Source organism: Bemisia tabaci, chromosome 1 (genome assembly GCF_918797505.1).
Source record: "Bemisia tabaci chromosome 1, PGI_BMITA_v3".
Lineage (NCBI taxonomy): Eukaryota > Metazoa > Arthropoda > Insecta > Hemiptera > Aleyrodidae > Bemisia > Bemisia tabaci.
Genome location: NC_092793.1, coordinates 74285704 through 74304798, shown reverse-complemented (window position 1 = coordinate 74304798; position 19095 = coordinate 74285704). Strand labels below are relative to the sequence as shown.

The 19095-nt window shown below is 41.3% G+C and overlaps 1 protein-coding gene across 2 annotated transcripts in view; it reads left to right on the top strand.

The window, feature by feature from the left end:
- Positions 1-3858: 3858 nt before the first annotated feature.
- Positions 3859-19095, top strand: part of LOC109033094 (UDP-glycosyltransferase UGT5) — a 72870-nt gene continuing 57633 nt past the window's right edge. The window contains exons 1-6 of one of the 2 annotated variants that reach the window (XM_019045528.2): positions 3859-4168; positions 4447-4640; positions 5391-5862; positions 6475-6706; positions 7271-7493; positions 8180-8704. In XM_019045528.2, the coding sequence (XP_018901073.2) occupies positions 3992-4168; positions 4447-4640; positions 5391-5862; positions 6475-6706; positions 7271-7493; positions 8180-8462 (1581 nt within the window). In that variant the 5' untranslated portion in view covers positions 3859-3991 and the 3' untranslated portion in view covers positions 8463-8704. Of the gene's footprint in view, positions 4169-4446; positions 4641-5390; positions 5863-6474; positions 6707-7270; positions 7494-8179; positions 8705-19095 lie in introns of those variants that run through there. The other variant, XM_072306153.1, reaches the window with a different exon arrangement.

Here is a 19095-nt window from a genome sequence, read left to right as displayed (position 1 = left end):
TCAATCAGAATCAATCCAACAATTTCCTGGTAAAAATACAATCGCAAGGGTATATTCAGCAACGTTACAATGCAGTTACGTCCTTTCGTCTGGGTTCCTGGGAAACGACTGCATGGAGCCCTGTCATGCAGAGGACCAGAAATGAAGCGACCGAAAAAACCGCCCCTCGCTTCGGACTGACATAATGATAAGCGAAACAGGATGTAATGAGCGTAGCACGCTGACAGCTGCCGCGCCATTTTTGTTTTCATAAAAATGAGAAGCCCTCCAGCAGGTGACATAACGCACCTCGCTCTGTCGCGTCAACATCGCCGCCGCGGACCAGACCTGAAAATAAGTTCCAGATTTTCAGTCCCTGAGACGACTCAGCGGGGGACGGGGGGGGGAGGTGGAGGCGAGAAGGGTATTTTGATGAACTTGAGACATGTGTTATTTGTTAATACGAAAACTGGAGAGGGAGGAAACCATTAAGTCTCTTGACTGTCGGGGCTTGGGGCAGGTCAGAAAATCCTCGGGCGCCCACGCCCGGCGCATCTGCAGGGATTTCTGCTTATCTGGGCCAGGGTGCTTCCGGCTTGCCGCTGCCCATCCCTCCTGTGCACACTCGCGCAGGGTTGTAAAATTTAGCCATGTTCGGCGTAAACAGTTTTGCATAGCGTTCTTTTTTTTTTTTGCTTACTCTGATAAAAGTAATGCTACTTTTTCCCATATAAGATAAGCCGATTCAATCGATTTGTAGATAGAGTCGTAAATCCTATATAGATGCACTTGAAAGTACTAATTAAAGTAAGCTACAATCAACTGGGGTCATTTCAGAATTAAATTTGACTCAAAGGAAGAGTCAAAGTTGATCCAATGTTGCATTCAACATGAAAGCAGAAAATTATTATTTTTGACAATGTTCGCGACTCAGATTCAATGTGAATGAACTCAGAAAGAGTCACGGAGTGTACGAAATGAAGTCAGTGCATTTGGTGACTCTTTCACTCCACAATGAATCAGTGCTTCCACCCTATCGGTAGGAAGTTTTCCGACTAGGGGTAAAAAAAGGAAGACATTAAAGTCACCTTACCGGTAGATAGTTTTCCGATTAGCGAGGAAAAAAACAATACCCGGTAATTTCATCTTTGCGATGCTATAAAAATTTTTGAATGGGAGTGTGGGGTAATGTCACTGACAAATACAGTTTTGTTTGACGCTACGGCACCAGCAAATAACGCCATCCTTACTTTAAAAACATGTTTCTGACCATTTTTCAGTACTTTTTGGCAATCGAGATCCTTCGCAACGTAAGTTTAACGCATCTGCAGAGTTCGTTTTGTATGTGATGACGTCGATTTGTAGTCGCGGCCAATAACTCACACACACATGTAAACAGTGTTGATAATTTTAGGAACAAAATCGACTGTACCGCTCGCCTACGTGGGGTAAAGTTTTAAAAAGAAAGATAAAAGAAAAAGAAACCTTTTTCAAACAGACAACTCAGGAGGAGAGGCGATTGGGGTTGTGGGTTTAAAAATGAGGTTTCTCTTAAAAAATCCCCTGCGTGCATCCTTTGAGAAGCAACAGCGGGCGTCTTTCAGCTCTTAGCAGGACGAGAGGGCGCATAAATCAACGAAGGGCAGAATATTGCAGCGTCTCCCTTAATGGAAATGTGTTTAATGATATTTACGTTTTTCTTAGGGATTGACGTGATTTTTTTTGCTAAGATCCGCTAAGAGGGTTATTTAAATGGGGAACCGCATGCAGCACCTTCTTCCTTAGAGTTCCACGGTCGTGCTGCGACAGGAAATATACACAGTTGGAAATTGCCTTGAGTTTGTTCATTTTGGCTTGGTTTTATTTCGATTAGATTAACCACAATAATTTGGTTGATCGAGAAATGTTTCGGTCATTTTTTTCAGATCTCAGGTTATTCCGAGACATCTCATAAGAAAGGCTACTACTGACCTAGTTCCCCATTTCCGTTCAATGGTTGCCACTTGCGCGTGGCTAGCAGCGCATCGAATTGTCTACTGCAAGATTTGGATTGAATTCTAGCCGTATGTCGACTTTTCACGGTTTTGGATTTTTCAACAAAAATATTTGGTCTGTTTAACCGCAAAAAAAAAACGAATCAAAGGGTATCAATAGAATGTTTAGTTTACATTGTAATCTCTTCCTCATTAACACAAGGTATCAGATACTTTTTTCTAACTGCGTAGTCAGAAAGACGCATTTTTCCCTGGAACTGCATTTTGTGGGATAGAGCTTTTGCCATCTAAATGCAATAGATGAGACCGTGTTCGTTTAAAGTAAATTAACTGCAAGTTGATAAATGAATTAAATACCCGAATAAAATTCATAATTTATTTAAAAATTTTTCGGTGCCAAAACATGTGGACAGTTCCTAAATTTTCGAGATTTAAAGATTTTGCATGTAAGGTAAGAGAAGATGCGTAAACTTAGCAGCATTGCTATGATAGTAGTTCAATTTTACCAAATGGCGTCCAGGATCATCCATTTCAATCATTTAATAATCGACGACTTTTGGCAGGTATTGGTATTCGGTCTGATTTTACTCCATCTATTGAGAAAACAAAGAATATTGGGGATTATCACAATACTGCTACAGGTCATTTAAACATAAATTCTTTGAAAAATTAAAGTGACGGGTAGTAACTCACGGTTTAAGTTCATTTTAGACCCCTAAAGTTGATGTCAAAAACTAAAGCTTATGCCACATGCCCTGCGGGGCCCTTATGCAAACGATTTGAATCTTTCATAACGCACAAATCTCATGCGGCGTTTCCAATTGAAAGTCAGGTACAGGGTACGGAGCGGGGTGTCATTCAAATCGACATCTGCAACTGACAAGTGACAGTTTCGTCAAATTAGCACTGTTGATGAAATATTCACGACTTTCAAGGCCCCTTCGCATTTTACACAGGCGGGCGCGGGTGCATCCCTGTGCATCAACTGAAAACTCGATGTCAGATTTACAGCAAGTTGACAAAATCGCCCAATTGCAGCTTCCGCCCCTTTAGCCGTTTCTCACGCGCACGCATCCCCCTTCAGGCATCCACCCTCTCAGTCTTCCACCCTCCCTCTCCCTGCCCGATGTAACCACTTTTAGTGGAGATTCACCCCACCAGCTCCGTAACTGTGCTATCGTATAGTCACTTTTTCATTGTCAATGATAAACATCTCTTCCTCCGCCTGTGACTTACGAAACCAACTACCCAACACCTTCGCTTGATAATTTGGCCTTCGTTATCACTTATCAATACATATCAATTCATAACTGCTGATATAAATATTTGGCAGTTTTGTCATTTTTGCCGCGGTGGATAACGTTATACGGCACTGCGCGATACCCATGAAGAAAATCCATGCGAAATTTGAGTGTATTGATGCCTTAATTTTTCATTTAGAGGAGGGCGGGGATTTAAAAGTTTTAAACATTCCTAAAAATCAAGAAGCTTCCAGTAGGTTGGGGTTTAAAGGGAAGCAAACAATTATGAAATGATCTTTATTCGATCCGGATTCAAATTAGCTTTATCATCACTCATTGTTTACTGCTGTTCGGTGGATTGAACCGTTAAATTCATACTTAACTACAGCATTGATATGTAAGTGGCCTCCCGATTAAACTGCATATTGAGGTATCAGCAAAGATAAGGCCTTATGTCAATTTTCCTCAGATGCATCTCTCACAATGCACTACGTCGGATAGTTATTATCAAACGTCTCCCGTGAAAGTGTCCGTTTTATTAATTGCATGTGTCAAATTACTTATCCCTTCTTGCTCTAAAAGTACGACCAAATAATCTTTTTTTTTTTTTTTTTTTTTTTTTTTAAACTGTTCACAGTATCTTGTACATTTGGCCGATCCGGATCTCTTTCGCGTTCGTTTATATCCTTTTGGCGGTGTGGTTTCAAAGTTTGTCATTGAGCGATGGGAATACAATCCCGAATTTAATTCGCCAAAAAGTCTCCTCCTGAATCTAAAATGATACAGCGGCTCATTTTTTTCATGGTGGCTTTTGGCTCTGGCGCCGGAGCCTTTAAAATTTTGGTTTTATACCCAACACCTAGTTTTAGTCATCAGCGACCGATAATGGCTCTAACAGAAAAGTTGGTTCAGTTGGGTCATCAAGTGTTTGCAGTCAGCCCCAATATCGTTTTGGTAAGTCAATACATCGAAAGATACATTAAGGGCACAAGAAACGTAAACAAGCAACAAAAAATGTTGGATAAAAAATAAAAGGAAAAGCCCACGTTTTAATAAAATCAGATTCATTGCATGAAACTAACCGACTAACGTGATCACTTTTCTTGTATTGACAGGAATCATAAAATCAAATTTTTTACCTGTCCCCTACATTTAGCTCAGCCCTATTTATCGCTTGGTAATTTCAAGGCTTAGTGACATATCATTGACTGAATTTGTATTCTCATGCGCAGGGCTTGGAGGGCAATGAAAATTATACCTACGTGGATGTCTCATTCTCATACGAATATTTCTCAGATGTAAAGACGGATGACGTCGTGAACTTTCAACGTGAGATTCCAAAGTGGGGAATAAAAGACTTTATGGTCCCCATGGCAGAAATCCCTGGAAAACAATTCTTAAGCGAGCCGTTTAAAAAGTTCAAAAAGTAAGTATGGTCTAAAATACTCTCATTCTCATACTTGTATTTCTTAAAACCAGACAAATATTTACATGCCGTGTGATATCATTCATCATAAAATGATCAAACTTTTAGAGGAAGGGAAAATACTATTCAAATTTGAAGAATACCATTAAATGTAATGGAAACGTTTTCAACAGTCATACTTCGTAATAGGATGAGTTTCAATTTCTGTTTTTTCGTATAGTAAATTTGATATCTTCCACAGATCAGTGTCAAAAATTTCAAAAGTCTTTATTAATTTCACTAAAAATAGCTATATCACGAGGAAGCTAGGTGATAGTGGCAAAAAAAAAAAACGGTACCAGAACTCAAAGAAAAATATAGTTTTTTGAGTCGGGCTCCGATGCTATTTTGTGGTGCTGCAATATTTCGTAATATCTCGGAAACTTCTTATGGCAGTATGGTTATTTTGATGATTTTACATCACCCGTGAATAACAAAAATACTCAGAACCTTTTTACGACTATCAAAAGAGTGTGCATATTTTTTCTTCCATCCATAATTCCACAACCAACTGCACTACTGAAATTATCGGTATTTTTTTCTTAAACCATTGAAGAGATAGATGTATTTCCGTGCTCGCGGATTTTCAGGGATACAGGTTAGTGAAATCTGCCTCAGCAAACCGCACACTCCAATTCTGTGGAATGTATCAGCACAACCGGGATCTATCGAGGCAGTTATTTCATTTTTAATCATGTTTTGTTGTTCCAGGCGAGTCGAATCAGAAAAATTAAAATTTGATGTGGTCATCGTTGAATCCCTTTGCATCCCTTGGGGGTGCGGGATGCTGAGACTTTTAAGCGAAGCCGCTCCGATTATATCAATGACGACAGTAGCCGTCGATCACAACGAGAACCATATCGGAAGCAGGATGCATCTCTCTTTCGTGCCGACCATTCTCAGCCCCTACACCGACAGAATGAGCTTTTGGGAAAAGCTCGAAAACTGGATTTTCTACTCTTACTTTCTATCCATGAGTTCAGGGGTGTTCGAAAGTGCCGCTCGGCGCTTTTTCAAAGATAACTACGGTGCGGAAGCTGAAAACCTAGTCGAAGGTTGCTGGAGTAATGTTAGCTTGGTTCTGGTGACCTCCAACCCGTTGTATTTCTATCCAAGACTTTTAGCACCAAACGTCGTCGAAGTCGGACCGTTGCACCTTAAGTCACCCCCAGCATTACCAAAAGTAAGTGTTGCCCCCCTCCCCCTTCCTACATTTAGATATAAAGTACCCAATCAAACAGTATAGGCAAACAAAGGGGGAAAACGGAAAACAAGGCAAAAATACACAATTAAAAAACCGAGACGTTTCTGTCTACTGTTTGCTGTCTTGTTAGCCTACTGTTACCATTGTCTCGGGCTGCTGTACAAAACTTTGTATCTCTGTAACCAATGAATATTCCTGATAGTGACAGTAAGAAGAGTCCAGAACAAAGGAGGTTGATAATACTTGATAATAATTATACAACTAACCAAATTTCATATAAAGTTAATCAGAGTCCTGATGATATTTATACTAAACTGTCAGAGGCACTTACAAGACTACGATTTGAATACATTTTCCCACATTAAGTTGTTCTACCCACACATTTTGGCAGACTTATGGTGTCTAACTGACCATACTTTATACCCCATACGCGAGCAGGCAGGAATCATCACTTTTCCAATGAGGAAATAATTGAAGAGGGTGTCAAGTTCGACGCTCCTAAAATATCACTCATAATTCATTGATTCGTCTCTCTGTCTTGAAAGTTTAATTTTAGCATGCAAGATGTAATTGTGAACTTTCATGTTCCAGAACCTACAGGAATGGCTCGATGGCGCAGAGAAGGGTGTAATTTATTTTTGTCTCGGGGGCAACGTAAAAAGCAAATCGCTACCCGAGAGTGCAAGAGACAATTTTGTGAAATTTTTCCAAGAGTTGTCTCCCGGATACAGAGTTCTTTGGAAATGGGAAGCGGATGGCAAAATCCCAGGACAATCTCCGAATATTTTAACTCAGAAATGGATGCCTCAAGAAAGCGTTCTAGGTCCTTAATGCCATTCATTATATAGTTTAAGATAAGATTGATAAATTTCAATTTCAATAATTTAAATCCATTAACCCAAGTGTCATTGATTTCATCCATTATTTTGATTTGCATTAATTTATTCAATCAAGACGCTTGTGCAGAGCATATTGTTTTGAAACTTATGAAAATGTGCTGCAATCTTTTGGGCGTTTCACATGCAAGTATCGTAAATGCACGCATGAGTTTACTGGTTCAAATACTTACGTCTCATTTCAAAACCAAGGCGTTAACGCTTTGGTTCTTGAAATAACTCACATTGCCATTTTACTTTGAAGCTTCGGGAGAAAAAGTTTGGTAATTTTTATCCAGTAATAATAATGAAGGCCGATAATTATTAAAACGGTCGCCACATGAACGACTCAATGCATATTTTCAAACCTTTTGACGCGCATGATAAAATCAGCACTAAACACAGCATGAGTTCGTTTTCTCTGTAGCAGTGCAAATCCATTTATACTTTGTATCCACCCTCACTGATATTATTTCATTTAGTTGATTATAATCCAACGATTATTTTTGCAGCGCATCCAAAAGTAAAGATTTTCATAATGCAAGGAGGTCTTCAGAGTTTTCAAGAAGCAGTTCACTATGGTGTCCCGACAGTAGGAATACCATGGTACGGAGACCAAAGAGGGGTAGTTGCTAAAATGGTTGATGCAAAGATCGGTTTACGCTTGCTGCCAGAGGAGCTTTCAAAGTTCGAAAAAGTCAAGTCCACCTTAGAGGCCGTAATGTTTGATGAAAGGTAAGGAATGTATTAGCACATTTTAAGGTGGGGCTCATTTTTTCGGGTGGGTTTTAAGACGTTCCAGGGTAAAACTTCTCATGGTTGTGGATATAAAGCATGGATATAAACTGAGAAGGAAACTAAACATTGATCTAATGAGAATTAAATGGTTGGATGATTGCAATCGAAATATCGATCCAAATCGATTGAAATATTATATTAGGGGTTTCCTCATTGCCGCCCTACAGAATGCGGCCCAACTTTCAGAGAACATCGGAGGGTCACGCCTAGGATCATATGTACAAATATTTATTATATGCGCTGTTCGTTCATCTTTCGATTCTTAAAATCAAGATTTAAGCTTAATTTTTGCATTGTTTCATACTACGTATCTTGGTTTCAGCAGAATGCCATTCCAGCCGTTTATTTTAAGAATGTGTCAACTTGCATATAGATGAAAAAAACTACTTATTATGACTAGAAACCTCAAATAAAAAAAAAAAAAAATTCGAGTTGGAACCTGCTAGAGACGAATTCAGTTTCTATTCCTGTAACTGTACATAACGCACACCTCGATACCAACTTTGCGTCATTTTTGGTGACTATATACCTTGAAAAATATAAAATAGCGAACAGACAAACAGGATTAAATTTAGGCCAATTTTGAAAAGAAAAAGAAAAACAGCTCTTTGAAATTTTTTCAGTTATGCTATAAACATGAAGAGACATTCGGCCATTTCTCACGACCTCACCTCTCAATCCTTGGACAAAGCAGTGTTTTGGGTCGAACATTTAGCCCGGCACGGCGGGGCATCGCATCTGAGACCAGCAACCGCTGAAGCAAATCTTTTTCAACTCCTTTGCTTCGACATCGTATCTGTGATCATATTCTTCAGCTTTTATATTATATTCGTTATTTACTTTATTCTTAAGTCCTTTAAATCCACCATATTCGGGAATGAACTCTTGAAAAAGAAACAGCACTGAGAACTGAACATTGCCACTAAAACGGTAAAAGACTTTTCCATCCTCAGATACCCGTCATTTATATAATCCACACTGGGAAAAAATATAGCTCACAGAGACCGGCCTTCGATTCATATTGACCACAAAAGTTTTTCAGCTGTACGGAACCAAAGTTTTCGATTATAAGGAGCGAATTTCGGTTAGCTGAACCGAAAAACTTTGGTGCTCAATATGAACCTAACTTTCTTCCTGCCACGTACTTCAATTATTGTATTTATTTACTTCCAAATATAGCCTGTGTCTTCTCCATAACGCTTCCTGAAATTTTTGCGTTCCACATTTCCCCTTTCTCTGGCCATTCCATATAGATACATTAGCTAGATCTGATTCGCGCATGTCGGTTCGATCCGCGACCCAGTTCGTTCGACTTGGTCCCGGGAAAATCGCGCTAGATGGCCAACCAGCGTGGCGCACTGAACTTAACCGCCCCCCAGAGACGAAAACCGCGTATCACGACCCGCAAATCTCCGTGCAGATGCGCGGTTTTCCCAAAGCTGGCTCGCGAGTGCAGCCTCGCGCGACAGCCGCGTCCCGTGTACCGTTGACGGTTTACCGCGACTACGATACGATTGAATTAATTCCATAATTCAGGCAAATTACCCCCTCCTCCTCCCCACACCCGTCATCACGGGATTGAAATCGGGCGGGATAGGGAAGCGCGGAGAGGGGGGGGGGGGGCATGTGTGGATAACTGTGCCTTTACCACGGCGCGCAGCCACGAAATCTGGAGCGTCCGTCCGTTGGTCGCGGATCTGGGAAGCGATCAGGGTAATCGATTTCAGAATATCGGATGGAACTGTCGTATTTCTAGTTGATTTCTAGTGACCTGGTTGCTGTGAAGACGGACGCTGCCGGAAAGTTCATCAAACTGCGGGTGTGTTCTTGCAGCGACGGGCAACACTGACTCAGACTCTGCGACAATATTTGGACCGCGTTTAGCAGAAAGGAACCAAACCACATCAGCTATTGCCGAATTCAATTTTTTACAAGAGAACATTTGTGCGGATTTTTGGAAATTTTAAGGAATTTGCCTTGTACTGTGCAGAAAATTCACTGAAATTCGCAGATAAATCCGCACATCCGTTTTCATGTGAAAAAATTAAATTGCCCGATTAAATGTGACAATACTGTAACTCAATTTTCTACTTGTTTTTTGTGTGTTTTTATTGCAGCTGAAAATGAGCTGGTAACAGCTAGAAACGTCCTGCCTTTCAGTGTTTTTAATGTTTTAACCTTGTGTACCCATGTTTTCATTCTCTCCCTCTTGCGGTCCATATCTCCATGGATGATAGTATATTTCCACAATCATCGAAAGCTCCTTAAAGTTCAGTATGATAACAAAAGAAAAACAATGTTGGTAGTCTTCAGGGCAGCTTTTGAGGACGTCACTGGACAAGTGGGACACCCGTGTCATTAGGATACCCGTTGATGACGGGTTAGATATTGTTTATGACGTTGGGCGTGAGACCGAGATCGTGGAATTGGACGTTTTTCTACCAAACAGAACTACGTGCGGGTGGGAAATATGGGGTGTGCTCGTTAGTTCTCGGGCGGTAAGAATGAATGGGAACTACGAAGCGCCAGTGACATGAGCTATGACGACCGTGCTCCCCGCGAGTTTTAACTCATGAGCCATGTCCACAACGCTCTTTTGGCATGCCCGCGGCTCATGAGTCCCGCATAAAGTTGGCACACAGTTTCGTTCGGTTCGAGCAAACCCCATCTTTACCACCCGCACATAGTTCTGTTTCGTAGAAATACGTCCTAAATGCCCCTCCTCTCTTCAAACTCTTTAAAATCCCTTGAACTGCGTCAAATATATGGATGTATAGCACATATCAACGAGGAAAATACTATTTTCATTTGTGACGTGTTGTAAGTCTCCACTCAAGTTAAGTTTTTATAAAGAGATTATCAACCCTTAATTTCTTCCTGTTTTGTTTTTGTAGTTTTCTTTTAATTTCTTTCACTCACTTACTACAATGTCTCGGGTGGATTTCCTCTAAAAATAAAAGATACAAACAAAGATATTAAAATGCTGCGAGGGAAATAAGCATCTTTCGATTTTATCTTTTGATATTTAATGAACTAAAATGTTTCAGTTTCGTTTGTTTCATGTATATACAAACTTGCTCGCATTCTCAATACCTTAATGGTCGTATATTTTGTCACACAGGTGCAAATCGCAAATTTCATTCCTGTAAAGTGTTCAAGTTATCGATAGTTTATCCCTCAATGCAACTGAATATGGCAATTCTCTTCTTCATTTCACTCCCGTAAGTCACTGAGCCTTCAAAATTTGCCATAAAGACCAAAAAAGGGGAGGGCGCAATACGTTGCACTGCCGTAAATTTTCCACATGTGAACGATTTTAATCGCTGAGCATGCATTTATAATAATCAGCAGCGTGCAAGTGGAATTCGAATTTAATCTCCCCTGCAAACAAACGCGACGACGCATTAAGGTGGTGTGAAATATACTATCAACGTTGCCACGCTGTGATGAAAATAATGATCTTATTGTAGAACTAAGTTATTTAATCCTACACATACATTTTTGTTAGCCTTTTAATATTTCTTGAGTCTTTGATGTTTAAATGTCGATATTTTATTTCTTTACCTCATTTTCCCCCTCGATGTTTTAAAAAACGAATATATACATCGAATTCACACAGTCTTAAACATTAGAGGTAAGGATACTTTTTTACCAATACATGAGAACGATTTTGTTAAACAATGTTGGAAATTATATAACGATCTGAACTTGGAAAATTTAAAAATTTATGTAGGTGCAGAAATTAAAGCATTCTCAAGATGATCTGTAGTAATATTATTTAATAATTATGATTATTTTATTGACAGATCAGTGTGTTTAGTCAGGGATCTGATGTGCAGAAGTTAATTTATTTTCATTTCATTCAATGTTGATTTTTCATTTAGTTTTAGTTTCAGCTTCAGTGGACGATTTCGTCCGTCTTCTTGTACAGTTTTGCAAACAGAAAAGTCTCTAAAGTTCTAAGTTACTCCTTAAGGTACTGAAAACAAATTATCAACTCTAAATTGACGACATTTGTCTAATTGTTTATGCAGGGATATAACTACGCATTCTTTGGAGGAAAAATTAAGATGAAAACCCAATTTTTTTTCTACTCATCTTTCTAAAGCCAGTGATTAATTTATGAAATAAAGAGTTAAAATGAATGGGGGTGTGGCAACACAGCACGCAACCCTCCCAACGACAATCGGGGGCGGCAATTGTTGAACTTGAGTTTTTTATCACGGCCGCTCGCATAAATTCAAATATAAGGACCCCCTGTGCAGATATTCGCGCTTGGGCAAGCTCCACCCCTGCCAGATCTAACCTCAAGAGAAACCAAATCCCTCACCCCTCGACCAGGAAACGTCTCGCTGAACCGGACACTCCGACAACGTCTAACACGCAGCAGATTGAGATTGGAGCCGAGCTTAATTTAATTGATTCTGGTGCAGGCTGAAAAGGCTGAAACGACATACGCTCACCTCCGAATTTGATCCTTCCTGAATGGAGGCCCCTGTCCACGTCTCTCTGCCCCCACTTGCTTCGCGGAGGGATGCGCGAGGGGCGACCCCAATTAAACTCCTCCTTTTCGGGCCCCCTCCGGTTCAAAGTTCAGCCTATTTAATTGGATTATTAATATTTGATGGACCTTTTGAACGGTTCGCAGTCAATTATTTCGACTCGAGGCTCCGCGCGCACTTGTTTCTTTATTAACTCCTAGTTAGGCTCGAAGATTGCGAGCCGTGCTGCTGCCAAATTGCATTGATGGTGACATTCCTGGTCCATTTGATAAAATATTTTTTAGTTATTTTTTGGGATCAGACTGTAGAAAGCAGATATACACATTTCACTGAGAAAAAAGTTTAGTCAAATTTTCTTATTGAGTACATGTGTAGAAATACGCAGAAGTGGGAACTTTTTGTGGGGAGGGTAGAAGGGCACGTTATCAAGGGGGGACTGGGGGGGGGGGGCAGTGCACCCCACCAAGGAAGCTCTATGGGTCTCTCCCTGCGCGAAAAGAGGGTTCAAGAGATTTCTCCAGGTTCAATGAAGATGGTCCGCGGAGGCCTCTGCCGTAATTAAATACTGAAAAATTGAGTCATCTCAGGAGCAATTTCGAGCAAAAAATTGATCAAATTACAATTAATTTAGAGGTGAATGATGTTTGACAAGCTTATTTTTAGTGAAATTTATCACATTTCTTGGGAGGGGCCGAGTAGATTTCCGTGGGTTTTTTCCGGCCGTTCATAGTCCCGCGCATACGTACAGAGTTCTCAACCCGAAAGCAGACCCGACGCACAGTGGATCGAGTCAACCAGAGAAGTTGGACATGAAATTTGTGACTAAAGCTGCAAATTTTGACGTTTATTTCGTCAGATTTAAAATTTTAAAGTGTGCTGCTGGAAGCAAATTTCACGAGGAAACCAATGGAGCCACTTTAAGGCCTTCAAATTTTAGTATGAACGGAGTTAAAAGTTTTTAAAGTTTCCAAATTTTGTCCGACCTCTCCTATCGACTCGGTCCTCTGTGCGACGTTCGGAGGGCTCGTTCCCAGGTTGTCACCGCGAGCGAGGAGTGCGCATGCGCACAGAACAGACCCGAACCCGCAAAAACCAGTCGAGCGGGAATTGAAACGTCTCCGTTTTTCAGGGCGTCGCGGGAACCGGGAATCCGGGGATCCGGGAAAGCGGGATGGCGCGGCGCGAGGTCCGGACAAGGCATTCACGCGAGCCTACATCTAAATTCGCCCTGCCCGGCTCCGGCTCCGACGGGATAAGATCATCGGCCAGATATGAGGCTCCATTACACAGTGTAAACACAGTTTCCGCAACGTCGTGCATAAATAATAAGCCGGCCATGTTGCCTCTTCCCGCGCCCGAAGACCGAAACCTTGCCGAGCTTAAAATGGACGCTGTCCGGTGCAAGGGATCTACACTGGAAAAAAACACATTGGATCTAGAGTCCAGACTCTTAAAAACATCGACAAGAAAAAATACTCTTGATTCAATCGGATTTTTGCTTAAATCAAGAGCCAAGCCTCTTAATTTGAGCGGATTTCCTTTTGATTTAAGCAAAAATCTGATTGAATCTAGAGTATTTTTTCTTGTCAATGTTTTCAAGAGTCTGGACTATAGATCCAATGTGCTTTTTTCCAGTGTACGTACAAAAACACGGAGAAAACGAAATTCCGGATGGATAAGGAAAATAAAATTTCATTTAGGCAGATCCAAACAACCATAGCGGGGGAGAGGGTGCCTTCCGAAAATTTGAGTACCTTTGAAGCATCCAATATGCCGTTAGAGTCAATTTCGTCATAAATGATTACCAAATTCAAGCGTCCCTCCTTCTTTTTTCCTCCGTTCTTTCCTTTCTTTATTTCTTTCTTTCTTCTCCTTTTCCCCATCCTTTTTTTGGGCGAACAGGGGGGGGGGGGTATACCCCCTACGCCCCCTTGGGTCCGTCTGTTATTTCTTTTAAAGAGAGATGATGGGAACGAAAGAAGAAAGAAAGGAAAAAAGGGAGAAAAGAAGTAAGAGGGAAAAGAATGATAGGTATCAGTAAAGAAGACTAGAAGACTAGAAATTTTGATGAAACTTAGAAATTTCTCAGTTGATTTGTTTTTATTTATCGATTGACGTATCTAATTTATCGATGTGCAGATAGTCCATTGACAAATTTTGTAAAAAATGTCATTTCTTGGAAAAACGCAGTTCCAATACGTCCGTAATACATTTATCAATAGTATTATCACGAATAACATATTGATCGTGGCCCACAAGAAGCATATCAGAAGAGTCACTTTTTCCAAATTTCAAAGAGCCACAAAAAACTTTAACTTTGTTTTTCCACGATAAAATCATTTTGCGCTTTGTAACAGCTTAAGACCAGTGTGATCCGGTCTAGAAATTTCAGAAGTCTTAAGTCCATTCTTTTATGTGAATTTACATGAATGGCAAATGAATTTGTGCCTTTTGGATACAAACTTCCATTCGCCATTATGAACCAAATTTAGATTAATGCTATTTTAATTCTAAAACTTAAAGTGTGTAACTTTAGATTTTATGTTTATTTTTTTTTTGGTTGAGGTCACAGTCAATGTTGAATGAGAAACGTTGTAAAGTTCTCAATAAAAAGCTTTAAGTGAATTTAATTTCTTCAGTTATACATATAGCTCATTATTTTGAGAAATTTAAAACTTTGGGCGGTTTATCCCCAATTTAATCTTCATTTTGGAAACTGCTGTTTGCCTCAGAGGAAGCGGCCTAAAAAGCGTTCTTTCATTGTGACATTGTCACAGTTTCACACATGTGTAAGTTGTTACCACTTTATAAAATTGGCAACGGAGCAGCTGACATCTTTACATGAGCCCTAGTGAGCTGTAAATTACAATTCAATCGCAACACTTTCCCGCTTCGCATGTCGCGGGGCTGGTGTTGACTTTGTCAGAATTTTCTGTTTTGTCTCGGAAAACTTGCTCAACGCTCTTGCGCCTACATTCAAGCATCTTCCTTTGCTTTTCAAACTTATTCTTCTTTGATTTTCAACCTCACGTGTAAACATTTACCCGCCTCGACGCAGTATATGTTCAATGTTCCACGCCTTTATTTTCACTTGCGTATATTTTTCACCCCTCCAGGCTCCATTTCCTGATCAAAAGACGTGTTTCCGCGCGTCTTTAGTCTATCTTTCAACGCCTACGCATAGCATCCCTGTGTTCGAGTTTTATCTTCCTCCCTTATTATCAGCATGAGCTAGATTCCGGAGCAAAGGAAAAACGTCTCATAAGCTTTCAAACGTTGCCTAATGGGCCGATAGTAAAATTTAGCTTGAGCCAAAAGAAGAGTTGTCTCTAACAGAAAATAATTGAAAAATCACGATTTGCGCAGAAAAAAAACCCAGAAAAGTCTGAAATACACTTCTGACTCCACAATCTGCATAAGAAATGGTCTTTATCAACGCAAGGAAAATTTAAAAACAAAAACCCCTGTTGATAAAATCCCGTTTCGTCACGAGTGTTTTGACAGGTTGGAGTCGACCATGTTGAATATATTAGAACATCACAGTATGAGCAAGGGTTGGATGGAACGACTCCTCTATAACGAAATGTTCACCAGTGCCGTAGTATCTTTTTTGAAGCGTGAAGCTTAAAAAAACGCATATTTCTTATGCAAATGGTGGAGTTAGGATTGCATTTCAGACTCTTCCGCTCATCGTGATGTTTTAGCCAATTTCTATGTAAGAGATGGCTCCTCTTTTTTTCTCTGGCTGAAGTTTGTAACACACTGAGAAAAAGCTATGGCTTATAAACCAAATAAAGGCTCATATGGAACACCGCTAATAGTAGTAAAAGCAACATACATATAATAATAGTACGTATACCTTAGTGATGGTATACCTTATAGTACGAAATACCTTAGTATGGTTCACAGACCCAGAATCATTACGACATATGAGTTCCATATGAGCCACTGATTGGTTCATAAACCCATAGATTTTAGATTTAGCAGGCCCATGCATTCCTTGAAATAGATTTTTCTGTGGAATTATGCATTTTTTCGTTAAATTTCTCGCAAAATGTGACTCGTCCTGCATTTTCATTAGTCCTAGGAGTCCCAGCATTAAGCCTCAAATGGCCGAGCCAATCAGAAGTGAATCATCCAGTGGCCATACTCTTTCTATAAATTTACTCTAGTGGAGAGCCGGTTAATAATAATAACGGTGGACGACAACTTCTAGCAAGCACCTTGCCGTCTACAAACATCCGATCCGAAACTCGAGAACCCACTTTCCAAGTCTAATCGAATCCTAGTTCGTCGGGCACCCGGCCCCGGCTGGAGTCCCACGATCCGACTTTCTCGTGCGTTTCAACAGAAAAAAAATATTCAAAAACCCCGGAGAGCGACGGTGGAACCGGTGGCATTCGGGGTCCACCGTCATTACTCTATGATTGATGGTGGGCCGGGTTATCCGTCAAAACTCCGTTTCCCAAACGAGACACCGGCCACGGCCGGGACGCCGCGAAACCGCGCGCCGCCCGCAACCCGGCCAAAGCCGAAATGACAACTCGGTGTCCTGTGTCCCCCGGGTTTTCTGCCCGGCTGCATCTGGGTGGTTTCGGGCTCCCCGCCAACCCCTAACCCCCCTCCTCTTCTTCCGTGGAAATGCGGCTTCCTGCGGCGATGCCTAGTTGTGCAAAATTAAAGAAAATGTATGATTTGCTCGACTAATCGGCCGAAGGACATTCCTGAAGTGAGATTGTGGACAAGCACATTGCTACTGTGCTAAGGAAAAACGTCTTATGAACATTCGAGGGTTGCCAGATTTCCCTTAAAGAAGCATGTATTTTTGGTAAAATTCGGGTATATTCTTCCTTGAAATTTTCAGATAAATTAGATTACATTGCATATAAAATTGTCTGATAATTTTGGATAAAAATATTCACAATTTTTCCAGTAAATTCTGTTTTTACACGGCAGACTGAGAGATTCATCACTGATTGGCAGTGGCATACCCGAGAGGCGGAAATGGGGCTGCATTAGGTCCCTTGTGACTGAAAAATTTCCGCGTAATTAAAGTATTTTCCAAAATTCGGGCTCTTTTGCCTCTTTTCTATGAGCCTGGGAATTCAATGAAAAGGAGCTGATGATTAAGACTAACTTTAGTGGGATTTCTAGCTCGAGTGCATATCTGGTTTTGGTGTTACAGCAATGACGCAGGCTCATCTTGTTTAGCATTCAATAAGCCTCTTATGTGTAAGAATTCATTGCTACATCTCTAAAATCAGCTTCGAGCTTTGGCTAAAAATTATATGAAATGCTCTTCGCACTTTTAGGTTCCTGAAAAAAGGACCGAGGAGCTTAAGCCGATAAAATATTCCCTTCACAAGAATATTACCTGGATAAATCGTCAATATTTTGACCAATATGACAAAGGCGCCGCCCTTTATCACCTCGAAATATCTCTATCTGAGTTGATAGCATTTTGCACTTGCAGAGACTGCACCAGCTCCGTCCGCATTTCGGCTATTTTGAATGTCCTTCCCATCAATCCAACATTCAACCCTACTTGCGCCCTGCGGAGAGGTCCCCTGGTCCTCTGCTCCAGAGAAAGAGTTACAGTGATCGAATACCTGATTGCCATTGTCGCCATGTCCGGAGTCCGATCTAATTATTTGTGAGGTCAAAACTGATTTACTCTCTCAAGCTGCATTAGCTGCATCGTTCTATATTATCTGTAAGGCAAAAAATAAGTCTACAGATGGGCTCTTTCAATTCAATACTGGACTTAACAGTGCAGCGTGGTAAATAATTAAGGAGTCTCAACTGTCCCTCTTTGACCACCCAAACCAAAAAAAAAGTAAAATTGCGAGTTTTAAAAAACCAAGAGCCACCTCCTAGATCATCCGGAATCCCTTGAAAATTAACCCACAAAACATGTCGGTTGCGTAAAGTATGGTTCGAAGAAGCCATAGCTCCCGTGTGCGATATCTCCTCTCGATTTATAGCCGATTTCCGACGGCATCCAGCTCTGCTCCGTTTAAGATTCCACTCAACCCATGGACCCCACTTCTGCAAGCCGCGAATAAAATCCCGACAGTCGCGGGTGTCCAACGGGATTAAGCGCACCACCTGGACGACCAGGCCACCAAAAGACCGGGACGAAAGGTAACTAAGACACCAGGACGAGGATCTCCGCGAAAACCACGTACCCGCGGCCACTTTTAATCGCAATTGCGATGTTCTCCGTCGGCGGAGCCATCGTATCCTCAGCGGCTGCCGGGCTACAAAAGCCGCACTAAAAGATAATGCCCGCTAACTCGCTTATGCAATTCCCGTGTCGTGAGTCCCCGAGCGAATTTACGATTTCGCATTCACCGACATGCCTCTTTCGAAGGGGGGGGGGGGGGGTCGTGGTGGCTCATCCGCGCGAGGATGCACGGATCCCGGGGGAGGGGGGCTGGGGGGCCCGCATTTGTCTCTCCCGTGACATAATTCCAGGAGCCAGATCTCCTTGAGGAGACGTCCCTCCTCGCTTCGCTTGCTGCCGTAGATATGACAAGTGGGGGATTATAGGGTGCACTGAAGACTGACTGAATTCTCTATACCTACTTATATTGGGTATTAGAGGCGTGTAGAGAACCGTAACTAGTGTCCCGGCAACGGTAGAGGCATTTACTATCGGGGATCTTTGATTTTTTGAAGGGCGGTAACAGTTTTCCTCCTTTTTTGCTAGCTGTTGAGTATGTTTTGTTGGCTGTTGAGTACCGATAGCCGATAGCGTCTGCCATAGCCATCGTTGTGGCCAGAAAGAGCCACCCAGGGCCGAGACTTGCGGAGATGTGATGTGTATTTTTAGGTCAAATACATGAGCGCAGTCCAGTCATAGGGACCTCAGAGTGCACCTTAGCAAAGAATAACTGCGCCTTGTAGTCCATTCAATCTAGTTTTTGTCTAAGTAATCAATATATAGAGGGTTTCCTCGCGGGAAAGAGTAGCAATAGGCTACCAGAGAAACATATCAAAAGTTTCCCAAAATTGGATGTCACCTAAATCTGCCA